General features: G+C 50.2%; 1 protein-coding gene across 5 annotated transcripts in view; it reads right to left on the reverse strand.

Moving 5' to 3' along the window:
• The window catches only part of ARHGEF9 (Cdc42 guanine nucleotide exchange factor 9), a 197,605-nt gene that overhangs the window by 161,733 nt on the left and 21,955 nt on the right, over positions 1-13,917 (reverse strand). For all 5 annotated transcript variants that reach the window (XM_039572099.1, XM_039572097.1, XM_039572100.1 and 2 more), the window contains exons 2-4: positions 10,613-13,335; positions 4,624-4,771; positions 2,127-2,236 (exon numbers count right to left, since the gene is read on the reverse strand). In XM_039572099.1, coding sequence (XP_039428033.1) covers positions 2,127-2,236; positions 4,624-4,771; positions 10,613-13,267 — 2,913 coding nt within the window. In that variant the 5' untranslated portion in view covers positions 13,268-13,335. The remainder of the gene's footprint in view (positions 1-2,126; positions 2,237-4,623; positions 4,772-10,612; positions 13,336-13,917) is intronic.

The following is a 13,917-nucleotide window of genomic DNA, read 5'->3' on the forward strand; positions in this document are numbered from 1 at the left end:
GAGCCACATTTACATATCCTGCTCCTGCAGCCCTTGCACAGCACCTCTGATTTATAAACCCCAGCACAGGTTTCAGAGCTGCCAGTTGGCCATAATTTAGCAACAAGCTGCCTTATGAACAGGCATCCCCAAAACCAATTCTCTGCCTCAGTGGTGCACAAGTCTTTGGCATGGCCGTGTCTGAGCCAAACAGCACCCGCAGATCTCTGTGCTCATGGGCAGCTCACTTCCCTTCCCAGCTCCACATCCTTCCCAGCTATCACCACAGCAGGAGCAGTTCCTTAGCTGACCTTTCCCAGACTCCAGCAGGGTATTTGGCTTGCTGAGGTTTCAGTTCTCCACAGCCTCTCTGAGGGTCTCTGCAATCTGAAACAGGCCTGGCTTTATCAGGATGCTCAGGGCTCACATAATTCAGGAGCAATTTTATGTCAAACAGCACCTTGGCTTCCAGGAGGGCCTCTCCAGGACAGCTATGAAAGCTGCAAAGGTTCCTCTCAAGGGATGAATAAAGTGATTAATTAAGGTGTAATAAAGTGATTAATTAAGATGGATCAAATATACCCATGCACTGGTCAGTACCAGATCCTGGACGTGGACACAGCTAATGGATAACACACCTGAGCCATTCCAAGGCAGGGCTTGCACACTGCACAACAGGGTATTTCACTGCTCTATTGCTCTGCAGCCACCTGCCTTTATCCTGGCCCCAAGGACAAACAGCTTTATTGGATCTGGATCGTTTTATCTTCCAGGAAAACTTTGTTCAAAGCTTTAGATGTTCAGCTTGTCTAAAACCAGAGCAGCCTTCCTGAGTTGAAAGAAGCAGTTCATGTCTGGGCAGCAAGGCAGGACCCAAAGGGAAGGAAGAGAAAAAGAAGGGCTCAGCTCCTTGTCTATCTCTCCTCTGCCTTTGTACTTCAGCCCACAAAAACTCAGCAAAGAAAACAGAAGTGATGCAAGATGGAATTCCAGAAAGTCACAAGCGACCAGAAATCCAGCAGTCCATCCCTGCACGCGTTCCCAGCACCCAACACGAGGAGGACGGAGCAGTCAGTCTCACCCACGGCCAACTTACTGCTCCTGGGATGGAAAAACACACACAGAGGCCAGGCCCCCCCTGGAAACCACATTTCAGGAAGGCAGTTCAGCAGATATCAAAGGGGAAAGGAATACAATAAAGGTCTGGTAAGGAAGGACAGCAGTGGGCTGGGAAAGAGCCACAGCGACACAACCACAGAAGGTCAGTTCCCCTCTCCATTCCAGCAGGGAAATTCCTGGCTCCCAGAGCATCCTTTGTTCGTGTGCCCTACAGGAAGAACAAGGGCTAAACCTGTTCACTAGAAAACCCTGCCTGCATCACACTGCAGGCTGGAAAATCTGTTGGGTTTTGGACAATCTGGATATGTTGGGTACCAGTGAAACCAGACTCGTGAGCACTACAAATCTAAAACACGACTACGAAATAACCAAGGCCTCCAGATTTCAAACACAGGGCACGGCAAAAAAACCAACCCTCCACCCAAGCAAGGAAACATATCAGACAAATTCTACAATTTTTGCCATCTTTTCTGAATTTTGCCCGGAAAAAAACATGAACATCCCCAAGCCCACAACAGCTTTTACTTCCCCCACTAGAAGCATCATTCACAAAAAAAGAACCGAGTGGATTGTGCCTATATTTGCAAAACAGTTTGGGAAAGAAGCAGTGACGTGAATTTGTCACCGAGATGGTGCTGGGAGCAGCACCAAACCCAAAGGACACATGGCTAAAAAGGGAAGGAGAAAAAAATAAACCCATCACAACCACGGAGCAGATCTGAAGGCGATGTGAAACGTCACAGTTCCCTCCACCTGCACGGAACACTCAGCCACAGGCACAGGAGGCCCAGTGACAGCCCAGAAAGCCTCTGCAATACACTGAAGGGACACTGATTTGGGGGAAAGGACAACACATCTGCGCTTTCATTGCTACAAAATAATAACAAACCAAACAAAACCCCATCTGTGGCTGAAGGACCAGGGATTGAGGAAGCTGTTAGTCAAGCACATTGTTATAAACACAAAGGCCAAAGCAGGCAAATGCCAGCCCTGAAGCAGGCAGAGGCACGTTCCACACAGCTCCTTACCCTGCTGATCTGCAGCTTCTCAGCTCCAGGCTTGAAGAGGTTCCATCGACGGCCACCGTTCCTGCAGTTCCCGCGCACCTTCAGGGTCTTTGAAGCCTGTTCGTTCTCAGCTGCCAGGAGAAAATCCACGGGAACAAAAAAAAAAAAAAAAAAGGAATGACAAAAGATAAATGCTGTGCTTTAGCTCAGGCTGGGGGCGGAGGCTGTTCTTTTAAATGAAAGAAACAAAATTGTTTGCAAGAGACTCATTCAACCTCTCCTTTAGAAAAGGAGAGCAGAGAGTATATTTAGGTGCTTTATTCAGTGCTCTTGGGATACAAGAGAAATAGTGCAGCTTGGATACTACAAAAAGGCAGAGCCGGGAGCCACATCCCGAGGTGGGGCCAGCCCAGCTGGCTGTGGAGCCAGGAGGCTCTGCCAGGAGCAGGAGACCCTCATCAACCTGCACCGGTGTGCACAGGGCAGCAGCTCCCTGGGTCACAACTGCTCCAGCAGCAGCACCTGCAGCAATCCCAGCTGCACAGTCACCGTGGTCCACAGGATGCCAGACCTTGGAAAAGAAACAGCTCCTCGAATTTACACACAAAACAAGAATGGGTAAGTCCATAAAAGCTGGTTTTTTAAGGAAACTGGGCTAGTTCTCACCCCCAGCGTTTCAGGCCAAGCCCTCACAGATGCAGTTCTGCTCTAGCTTTAATTGATACCGCTCACACCAGACCCCAGCCTGGCCTTGCAGATGGCACTACCCAGGCACAAAGCAGCCTGTGAGAAAGAAGCAAATGAGCTCTACTTTTCCGATCAACCCAAATTTTCAGCTCCACATCCCATCCCTCTCTTTTTGGGGTGAAGCTGCTATTTCTGTGTGAGACCAGAGTTTTCCCTCCCACATTTGGCGAGCTTAGATTTGAATCCCTTCTTCCATCAGGCTCTTCACATCCCCTGGCCTGGAGGGAAGGAAGCAGAGCTGAGCACCACTGGTGCCCCCACAGCAGCTGCCAGCACAGGTCCATGTGATCCAGGCAGCACACATACACGGTACCTGCATCCCCACAGGTGTCTCCAGCACCTGGAGGCTCCTCATCCCAGTCCTGGAGCACGGATCTACAGGAAACAGCCACATTCTGGAATTCTTCCCTCAAAGATGCACACCGCTAAATTTCTATCTCCTGATGTACTTCTAACCAGGCAGAGGTTTCAGACTGTGTCAGTCCTGAGGGGTTTGAGACCAGCATAAACGGTTCCAGGCTTTGGGAGAGTGGAGACCCCCAAGCCAAACAGGTGGGGGCTCTGCCCTGGCCAGGCCAGAGCGCAGCAGGGCTGGGATCCCGCTGCAGGCTGCCTGGGCAGCCATCCTGATTCTCTTCCAGCGTTGCTGGGAGAGAGATTGCACTGAGACCTATTTCCTCAATGCTGATGCAGGCAGCCTGCTGCTATTTTTAGTAGCCCACATTTCACTTTGGAGACTCTTGGAGAGCCAGGCTGCAGCACGGTGCCGATTATAGCAGGAGGCTGCTCGCGATGGAGCAGCGCTCGGGAGCGGGATGCAAACAAGGAATGCTCACTCTGAGGGGGGGGTGTGACTCCCCTGTGCTGGGAACATGTGCACCCCAGCAGCAGAGCCATCAATTAACAGCACAGGCAGCCAATTTGCCTTGTCCTCCCTAGTTCTTCTTAACCCTGATGTGCTGCCACCATCCATCAGCCGCCCGGATCCCCGGAGCGCTCCCGAGCAATGCCAGCACAATCTGGCAGCACTCCCGTGCTTGCCCATTGCTAAATCACAGGATTCTTCATGCCAGCAGTGGCCCTTCAGGAAATAATTCCCTTTCTCTCATTATCAATCCTTTTAATTAGGAGGTTCAAAAAAATGATGTCATCTATTCAGCTGTCAACCAATTTACCTGCCAGCACAAGACCCTGCCAGCAAATACATTCCACAGCGCTCTCTCTGGCATCTCTGTGAGCAGGACAGATGCAGAGAGGTCACCCCGGACTTTGGCTCATGAGATTCCCTCCCTCATCATGAAAAGCACCCAAGCACAAGAGGATAAATCCCCTTACTTCTTGTGTTTCCAAACAAACATCAGCCTTGAGTTGTGATCTCAGTATCCACCACCCCTCACCACCTCACCACAGAGGATCCCTAGGGGACAGAAATCCAAGAGAAAACTACCAAATATAAACTCACGCAGCAGCTGCTGAACAGCTTTTACACCTCACGTGCCTACTCCTGTTCATCCCCTCATAACCAGATTATGGGGACTGTGTTCAGAGACACTAAAGAGAGGAAACAGCCTTATTCCATAAACACACTGAGCACAAGAAGATCCTATTAGCCAGCAAGGAACTCCTCAGCACGCGGCTATCGGAGCTCCCTCACCTGGATGTAACCAGCACGGACGCAAGCCCCATTCCTGACTCTTCCACTCCTGCCCTTGGCTGGCTCTGCAGGATGGGAGACACCCAAAAACAAAGCTGGGAGAGAAGAGCCACTCACCTCGTCTCCGGAGCAGGTGCTGCATGCGCCCTCCCACCTGGTCCAGCCCCATCGGGGTGCTCTGCGAGAGGGGCTCGGAGCGGCAGCGCTCCACCAGCACCTTGAAGGGCGCTGCTTGCGGGGACGGCTGCGAAGGATGAGATGTCGGCTGCCAAGAGAAGGGGCACAAAAGAATTTTACCAATAGCAGTCAAGTCTCAGGCAAAGCAACCACAGGGCACAGAGTAATACACAGAATTTCCCAGACAGGGCAGCACAGCTCGCTGCAAGCTGCACCTGGTGCATTTCTGACTGCAGGACCTGCTGGCCCTGGTGTGCAGCCCCCATTGCACGGGGCTCAGACCTTGCACAGCTTTGAGTCCAACACTTCCAGGGGCACTGAGTGTCCCAGGAACTCCTGGGAGTAATCTTGATGGAGACCCACTTCCTGCTCTGCATTTTGGGGTGAAGCTGCTCTCCCATTCCCAAGTCCCAGCAGGAGCACACACAGGGAAGGAATTAGCAGGTGCTGAGGACCCCGTACCAGCAAGGGCTGGCTGCTTCCAAGGCACAGCAAAGAGCAGCCAAACTGGTTGGCAGCTCACTGATGACAACAGCTAACCAGACATGTCCTTGCATCTACAGCCTACAAAATATTTACCTGAATAAAACAGTTGCAGTGGGTTGAAGCACCCAGAAAATGGTCAAATACCTCAGTTATACCTTAATGCTTGGTAACAGCAATCCAAAGAATTGGCATTTACAGCTAAGTGGAGAAAAACGTTGGCGTTTTCCTCACTCCAACTTTTATTATTCTATTCCAGGAGGAAAAGTTCCTGAAAATGACACTGTACCATGACATTTTGCAGAATGGAATGTTCTTTTTAAAAACATCACAATTCAAACTCCTACTTTTCATTTTATTCTCTGTGACATGTGACACCGTGGAAGTCTTGTGTATAATCTTAGAGTCAAGAAATCAGAAGAAAAATCATTTGACAAAGGTCAGGGGAAGCAAACAAACTTAGAAACCTCTGGGAGGTTTCTAGGCTCAATCACAGACACATCTGTCACACTTCCAGGAGCCTGCTAATAACTGGGTGCCTGGGATGGTTTGGCGTTTCCATCCTCAAGACTCCAGCAGCTCATTTTCACTGATGTGCTGTTATTTTCATTTACAGATGAAGAACAAAGCCGACAGGCCGTAATTACCCCAAAAGAAAGTTGTGGATGAATTAAGGCTCCATCTCGCAGCACCAGGATCATATCCAGTGAGCCAGTGCACTTCCCTTGGCTGGAAAACAGCTGGGAGGAGGTAAAAGCCAAAGGAAAGCTTCCTTCCAGGGAAGTTTTGGACACACAATCCCTTTACCACAAGGCCAGCGATGCCCAAAGGTGCCCCTTCTCACCCCTACTCTGATGCCCTGGTGTAACTTTTGAGGCTGGGAATGAGACAAAGGAAAGGCACACCATGTGTTTAAAGAAAACGTGGAAATCTGAATTATCCGTGTGCTCCATGGCTGGTTATATATACATGCAAAGCCTATCAGCTTTGCAAACTCAACCTGCCTTTCCCTGACAATGTTAAAAATACATTTCCCAAAAAACCCTACCCCACTACAGACAGCACTAAATATAGGCTTTAATTCAAGATTTTCCTAGCACCTCCTGGTTATTATGAATACAAGAATCTGAGCAGCTTGCAGATAGGCTTTAGAGGTTTTGTCTCCTCTAAAAATAAAATGATTGTCAGACACAACCATATTAAAAGCCATAAATACCCAAAATCTTCATTCTGCAAGTAAATTGCACCTTGCTGCAGACAGGAACACAGCACACTTTTGGCAACAGCAGGATTTAGAAAGTAAAGTACTGTTCCTTGATTTGGAAGGACTATAAAGTCTTTTGTTACAGCAGGCTGAGACACAACGCAGGAGCTGAATAACCAGGAGATGAAGAAAGCTCTGAAGATCAACTCTCCCAGATACCATTTCCTGGTCAATGGCATTCAGCAGTGGGAGGGAAGGAATAAATCCACTCAGCAATCCCATCTCTGCAGCTGCTCCCACAACAGAACAATCTCAAGCTAAAGGTCGCTGTGAACTTGCTGGGCATCACCTGCGACTTCTCAGCAAGCACAGAAACGGGAAGTTGATGGATGTTCCTCTTGTGGAAAGGCACTTGGAGCTGCACTACAGCCAAAGCCCAAAGCTGTGGGAGGATCTGAGCGATGCCCCAGCTATCAGGCAGCAGATCTGCAAAGCCATCCCCTGGCATGTGCACACTCAGGCAAATCAGTAATCCTGCGCTTCCAGTCGGACCCACCGCGCAGGGAGAGGCTCCTTTTCCCACACACAGCAGCTACAGCACAGAATCCCAAAAACCTACTCATGCCCTGACAGCACCCATCCTGCCCCATATCCATGTGGGCCACTCGGAGCAGCACCACCCTGCACCAGGGACAGTTTGGATCCCGAGCCCAGCCCTCAGAGGAACAACCTCAGCTGCTCAGGAGAAACATCTGCAGTTTGAGCACACAGCCCCTTACAGAGCCCTGAAACCAAACAGAGCATCCCATCGGCCTGGCACCTCACCCTATGGGACACAGCTTTTGCCAAGGCTGACAAACCCAGAGAAATCTCATTTTCACACTTCTGGCAATCCTAATTCCCCCGGAGAACAGCCTCACAAACCCAGCTGGGGTCTGTGCGCAGCCACATCAGCCAGAAGCAAGTTGCAGCCTGCAAACCCTTTGGAGATAAAATTCTGAACCCCAAGGAAAACGATTAGGCTTTCTGTTCCATAAAAAGAACTTCTTATTTCCCAACGAGCCAGCAGAGGGCACAGAAAGACTGCGGTGAGAGCCCTCTGCTCTGTCACTGCCAGGGTGACAGAGCCCAGAGGCTCCGAGATGCTCCCCGTCATGGCCCTGGGACAAGCAGGGACCTCATCCCATGGCAGATCTCTCCACCAGCAATAAACCTGAACCTTGTTTCTGGGTCCTAAAAACTCCAAACTGATACCTGAAATATGCATTCAGGTGCCTGTTTTGCAACCTTTCCTAGTGTCACTCCAAAGGAGGTATCAAATCACCCACAAGCGCTGTCTATGGATACATGAGGCACTTTGGAAGCCCGATGGAAAGCTGGAATTGCAAATTACATGGTATCAAAGCTGCTTTCCATCTAAGCATCATCTCAAGCTACTGGAAGTGGTCAAAGACAACTCCTGGGGCTATGCCTGGCTTCTTGCAGCAGCAGTTTCCCTGTTGGGGTGCTGTGGTGTTTTTAGAGGTGGGATGAGGATAAATCACTTCAGTGGAGACATGGAAAATGTAAATTCTGTCCAAAACCTGGTAAAACCTTCATGTCATCTTTTCCTCCATTTCTCGTATCGCTCAGAGTAAGGATGGCACTTTGATTCCAGAGCTGCTGCAGCATGAATGGAGTAATGCATTTCCCACTGACAATTGGTTTTAACCTTTACCGTTCTTCCAATTCTTCAAAACGTTTTATCTCCACTGTTTCCCAAGTCCCCAGACCACATGAGAATTTGGGATGGGGTCTGAAAGCAACTATCAGGGATGTGCTTGTCTACTTTTCTACAGCAGCTCTTATCAAATGCTGCTGCAATGCTATTTCCTTTAAAGCACCAGGATCAAACCCTACCAGCCACTTGCCCATCGTATCTCTCAGCTCCTGCCCAAAGACATTACAATTTCAAAAGACAAGACCAGGAAGCAAAAAACAGGGGCATTAATTGCAAGAGATTACAGCTGAACAGATTTACTGACTGACAGAACTAATGTACAGATGCCCTAAATCCCACTCCAGCATCCCTTGTGCTACACCAGCCTCAGTTTGTCACACCATCTCTCCACAGGAGCCCTGTGGGAACAGGCACTTTAATGCTTTTTGTGGGACAATGTTTAAGTTGTTTGGGAAATGCTTTCTGCCCTACACTGCTCATACACTGTAAAACTGCTGGAGAACTTGCTCACAGCAGCTGGCCTGGCCAAGCCAGCCCATCCTGGCAGCACCTTCTCCCTGCCTGTGGTTGGGCACTTCCCTTGAAATACAAATCCTACAGTGAACCAGAGCAGCCTGGACCGGAGGCAGCAGGGCCAACAACTGTCCTGAGGAACAGGTGCCAGCAAAGAGATGGATTGAGCCCTAAAACAATAAGAGGCTGGAGTTTGCTGCTACTGTCACGCTCAGGCTGCAGTTACTCCTCTTCCATGTTTGTTTTTGGGAAAGTGTTTCTGACTGCCGCTCCCTGATGGGAGATAGGCAAGCAAATCCCTGGGGTATCTCAGGTCATTTGTTACTGGAGCTGCTGGCAGACCATCCAGGGCTCTTCCTGTCCAGGAGATCCCTCCTTTAGCCTCCCTGTGCTCTGGCCTTGATGCCACCACCAGATCGCTGTGCATTTCCAAACCTGCAGCAGGAGTTCCTGGGGTGCTGGAGGCGTCCACAACCCAGCTGGGGCTGTCTGCCATCCCTCCCACCCTGCTGCTGCTCCTGCCCAGGAGGCAGCCAGCCCTCCCTGCAAGAGGAAGCCGCGGCAGCCCGGAGGTCGTGTGCTATCGCCACGCTCCACGGGAACTCGGGGGAGGTTTCCTGCCCAGTTATCTCAAGCACCATATTTAAGTTTCTCTGTAATGTTTGTAAGCTGCAACAGCTGAGCTGGGGCTTAGGGCATCTCCTGTTCACACAGCTGAGCTGGGAAAGTGCTGGGATTGTGCCCTGAGAGCACTGGGATCAGACAGGCAGCCCCTGCGCTCCTGGCTGCTCTGGGAGGAGAGTGCCGGTATTTCCCTCTGCTCCACTCCATCCTTTCGTGCCTCTCTCATCTTGCTCCCGCCCAGAATACTTTCAGCTTGGTCCCTGTGAAGGGATATCAAACCACAGCCCTCTCAAGTTCCTCCTAAAAATGTTTCTTCCAGCAACCCCAAGAAGTGACCAACCACTACTCAGTGCTCTGGAGTGCCTGGGATTACACAGAGCGCTTCAGTAATTCTTTGTACTACACAAAGCAGAGCAGAAAAACAAAACCAGGAATAACTAACAATGCTACTGCCTGTTTTAGTTGCAAGTCAGAAGTTCAGATTTTTTCCCCCCAGCATTTCTAATCTGCTGCCAATTTTCAAACACTTCCCCTCTTGGCTCAGGAGCTACTGTGACCCCTTTTCCAACAGGGAACAGCGTCACCACCTCTGGAATATCTCTTGTCTCTCCAAACCCAAAAGGAAAAGAGAAAGTTTCTTCACAAATCAACGTGATTTTTCTACCTGGCACCTTGATAAAAGAAAAAGTCCTCATTCCAGCCTCAGCTAACCAGCAGGTACCCGAAAGAACCCTAAAGCTGGGCTTCACACTGGCTCCACAGGACTTCTGAGGTTTCCCAGCAATAAGCCAGACAAGACAGATTTGTAACATCTTAGTCCAAAATGCAATGTCCACTGAAATGTTCTGAGGATTTTAAGGGCTTTGAAAGACTTGCTTGTACCAGACAGGAACGTCCTGCCATGATTGGAGCCACCAGCATTGCCCACCTCTCATTCATCACCCACTCCATCACTCCTACACTACCCAGCAGTATTTTAGGTAAGAAAACACAGAGGCCAAAGTGCAATTGCTGAATTCTGTTTGCCCACAGAGCACCTAACTCTCAGTTTGGCAAAACCCCTCTTCTTAGGAGCTTCTACTTCAAATGAACTTAAATGCAGTGAGGAAAAAAACTGAAGGCAGTGTCTAGAAATACATAAACTGCTGCTCCCTCTTCGAGAGACACTGATCCACACAAAGGGTCATAGGAGAAGCAGCTCTGGAAGTTAGTAAGTAAGAGCTCAGACTGATGTAAAAGCTGTGTCTACTGCCACCACTCACAGAACAACCTCCTTAACTGGAAATCCCAATGGGGGATGTAAAACAATGCTTCCAAGTGCAAACCAGCTTTGTAAGATGTACAACAGCGTGGTCTTACTGCAAACCTCAAGAAGCTGCTCATACCTTTCCATTTTTGAGCCGTCCAGAGGAGACAATCCTCGAGACGTGCACTTGGAAGGGCCTGCACTCCGTGCTGCAGCTGAACTCTTCCACTCTGTCCATGACCTCCACAGAGTTTTGTTCCACAAATGAAGTGGTTCCCCGCTTTTTAATGCGGCCACCAGGCTGCTCCAAACCCTGCCTTCTCACTGTGGAGCACTTTAAAAAAGTCACTACAGAAAAGTCAACGTCGGCAACTGCGGAACAGCTCATGTCCCCAGCATCCAGAATATTCTCAGGAACATCGTGAGAAGGTGGCAGGTCCCTGCCCATGACCTGACTCTTCTCCAGAGTACTGACAGTGTCTTGGATCTCTTCAGTCAGAGCTGCCTGTGGAAGGTGGATCAGAGCCTCAGCTGCTGCAGAGAAGTCACCATTGGCAGCTGAGGAATGGTCCAAGTCCACAGTATCCAGCTTATTCACAGGATGATCAGGAGAAGGTGGCACATCCCTGCCCCCAGCCTGCAATGTCTCTGGAGTACTGCCTGAGTCCTGAATCCCCAGCTCACCTCCTGACAAGTCCTGCAAAAGCAGCTCAGGATTTCTCAAGTCCTGATTATCCAGTTCTGTCCTTGAAATTTCCTGAGCCACAACTGGAGATGGATCCATGTCTTTAGCAATCACTGGTGCACAAGCCACATCCTCAGTATCAAGTTTAGTCAGTGATGTCTGTGGAAGGTGGGTCTGAGCCTCAGTCACTGCAGAAAAGGCACCATCAGCAGCTGGAGAACAGCCCAGATCTGCAGCATCCAGATTATTGACAAGATCAAGAGGAGGTGGCAGGTCCCTGCCCACGACCCTCTCCAGGGTACTGCCAGTGTCCTGAAACTCCAGCTCACCTCCAGACAAGTTTTGCAAAGGCAGCTCAGGATTTCTCAAGTCCTGATTATCCAGTTCTGTCTCTGAAAGCTCCTGAGCAACTGCTGGAGACAGATCCACGTCTTTAGCAACCACCGGGGCACAAGCCACATGCTCAGTATCAAGTTTAGTTGGTGATGCCTGTGGGAGGTGGGTCTGAGCCCCAGTCACTGCAGAAAAGTCCCCACTGGCAGCTGGAGAACAGCCCAAGTCCCCAGTATCCAGACTATTCACAGGAAGATCATGAGAAGGTGGCAGGTCCCTGGCCACGATCTGGGGCTTCTCTGCAGTAGTGCCCAAGTCCTGAATCGGTTCGGCCGGAGTCGTCTGTGGAAGTTCAGCCAGATCCTCAGAGGGGTCTTTGCTATTCAGCTCAGTGAAAGAGCCATCTGCAAGCTCTGCCAGGTGGGACATGGCCGGTTCTGGCCCAAAGGGGGAAAGTGATGTTTCATTAAGTCTGTCATTCCCACCGTCCGGCCCAGAGGAACCAACGCCTTTTGCCCCTTCCGTGGTTTTGCAGTGCTGCATGGGCTCCTTCCCCGCTAAACTCTCCAAGCTCAGGTTCTCCCACGTGCCCGAATCCGGGGACTGCAGACAGGCTCCCACCGTGCAGAAGGCCTTTGCGCTCTCGTTCTCGATAACCAAGCCCTCTTTGGGGGAGGCAACATCCTGCCTGCGGCCTCGGAAACTCCGCTGAGGCCTCTTCTCATCGGGGGAAAACGCCCTCGAGGAGCCTCGCAGCCGCCGAGCTGCCTCGGCCACGCTGGTCAGGAACCTCACAACACCCCCAAAGTGAGTGGCTTTGGCAGCACCGTTTGATTTTTTCCGCTGGCTGAGATTCTCCTCACATCTTGTATCAAAGTCAAAGTAAGAAGCGGAATGATCGGTTGTATTTTCTAGGTTCTGGAAATTGGTTTCAGCCCTTTGATCTGGGAGCTTTGAATTATCTTTGCCAGCTAATGAAATTCCTTTCAGATAGCTCCAGACATCAGAGCTCCTTCCTCTCCTGCTCTCCTGTGGGAGCACAGCACACCTCTTTTGATTGTCCCCTTCTGTAATTGCAGGACTCTTAATGTGTTCGAAATTCAAAGAGTCACTCTTCCTGGCCGGTATTCTGTGGCAGTTACCATCATTATCCTCCCCGTGTAATCTGCCACTGATATCCCTGAGACATTTGCTTTCAGTGGTATCGAGTTCAGGAATGCTGATGTTCAGCTCTATGTCCTCAAAAGAAGAGTCCAAGTCCTCGATGTACCCCGCGTACGAGTGGCGGGAGGGCCTCCGGCCATCGCCCAGCTTCTTGACCCTGTAGAGAGCTCTCTGCCCACTGGAATGAAGGTCCTCCTCAGGGTCACACACGTCCTGCACTCTGGACGCTCTCAAATCCACGTTCTTGGGCGTCCTGGAGGATCTTCCCTTTTTTGACGACCGTACCCTGTCCATGAAGGATGGCTTTTTTAACTCTGAGGCCTCAGCCGTAACTCCCAGCAGGATCATGGACTGGGGTCTGTCTTTATTCGTAGAGAGTCCTTTCCTTCGCCTGACGAAATTCCAGATCCGGTTGCCCTTGGTTGTCTTCTTATACCTGTGTGTCTCCTCCTGCTCGCTTGGGATTGCGTCGCCGGAGGCGCAGGGCTCAGCACCACAGGCCTCCAAGGCGTCCGTGCTCCCTTCCTCCATGTTTGCTTGGAAAACCCTGCTGGCAAATCCATTGGGAATGGTCACAGAAGCAGTACGCTGGCGGCCCTCTAGAACTTCCATCGCCCCGGCTCACAGGCTGGTACCAGGAGTCACGGATGCATGGTCCTCAGATTGCTTTCTTCACAAGACTTTAAGGAAAAAGAACAAAGGAATGCAATTAGGAGCAGAAAGCTTTTAGAAGACACATTTCTTAAAGCATCACAAGTCAAACGTTATCCCAGTGGCTGTGGTGGTTTTCCCCATTGATTCCAGGGAGGCTGAAATTTTGCTTCCAAACCATATAAATTTTAAAGCTACTTAAATCTGATTTGAACGACTGAACATTTAGTGACCACAAATCAACTCCCTGCACTAATAAAGTTACTACAAAGTATGCTCAGAATCCCATGAATCACATCTTCGTTTTCCAAGTCACAGAGACTCTAAATGCATCAGAGTTCATGGCAGAGAGGGAGAGAGAAAATTCCAGTGAGTGTCCTGCACATGCCACTGTCATCTCCACCATCCCCATCTGCCAGGAACCCCACCACTCTCTCAATAATTCGGTCTCTCCAGGCAGGCATTCAAAGAAAAGTCAGGATGAGCCTTTTCCTGGAAGCAATGCAATTCTGAAGTACTATAACATCAGAAAACTCATGGAATGCCCAAGCCAGGTTTTTCCTACTGTAGCGATGGCACCAGCAAAGGAATCCCTCCTGGAACTGGTCCGC

The sequence above is a fragment of the Corvus cornix genome, chromosome 4A (genome assembly GCF_000738735.6).
Source record: "Corvus cornix cornix isolate S_Up_H32 chromosome 4A, ASM73873v5, whole genome shotgun sequence".
Lineage (NCBI taxonomy): Eukaryota > Metazoa > Chordata > Aves > Passeriformes > Corvidae > Corvus > Corvus cornix.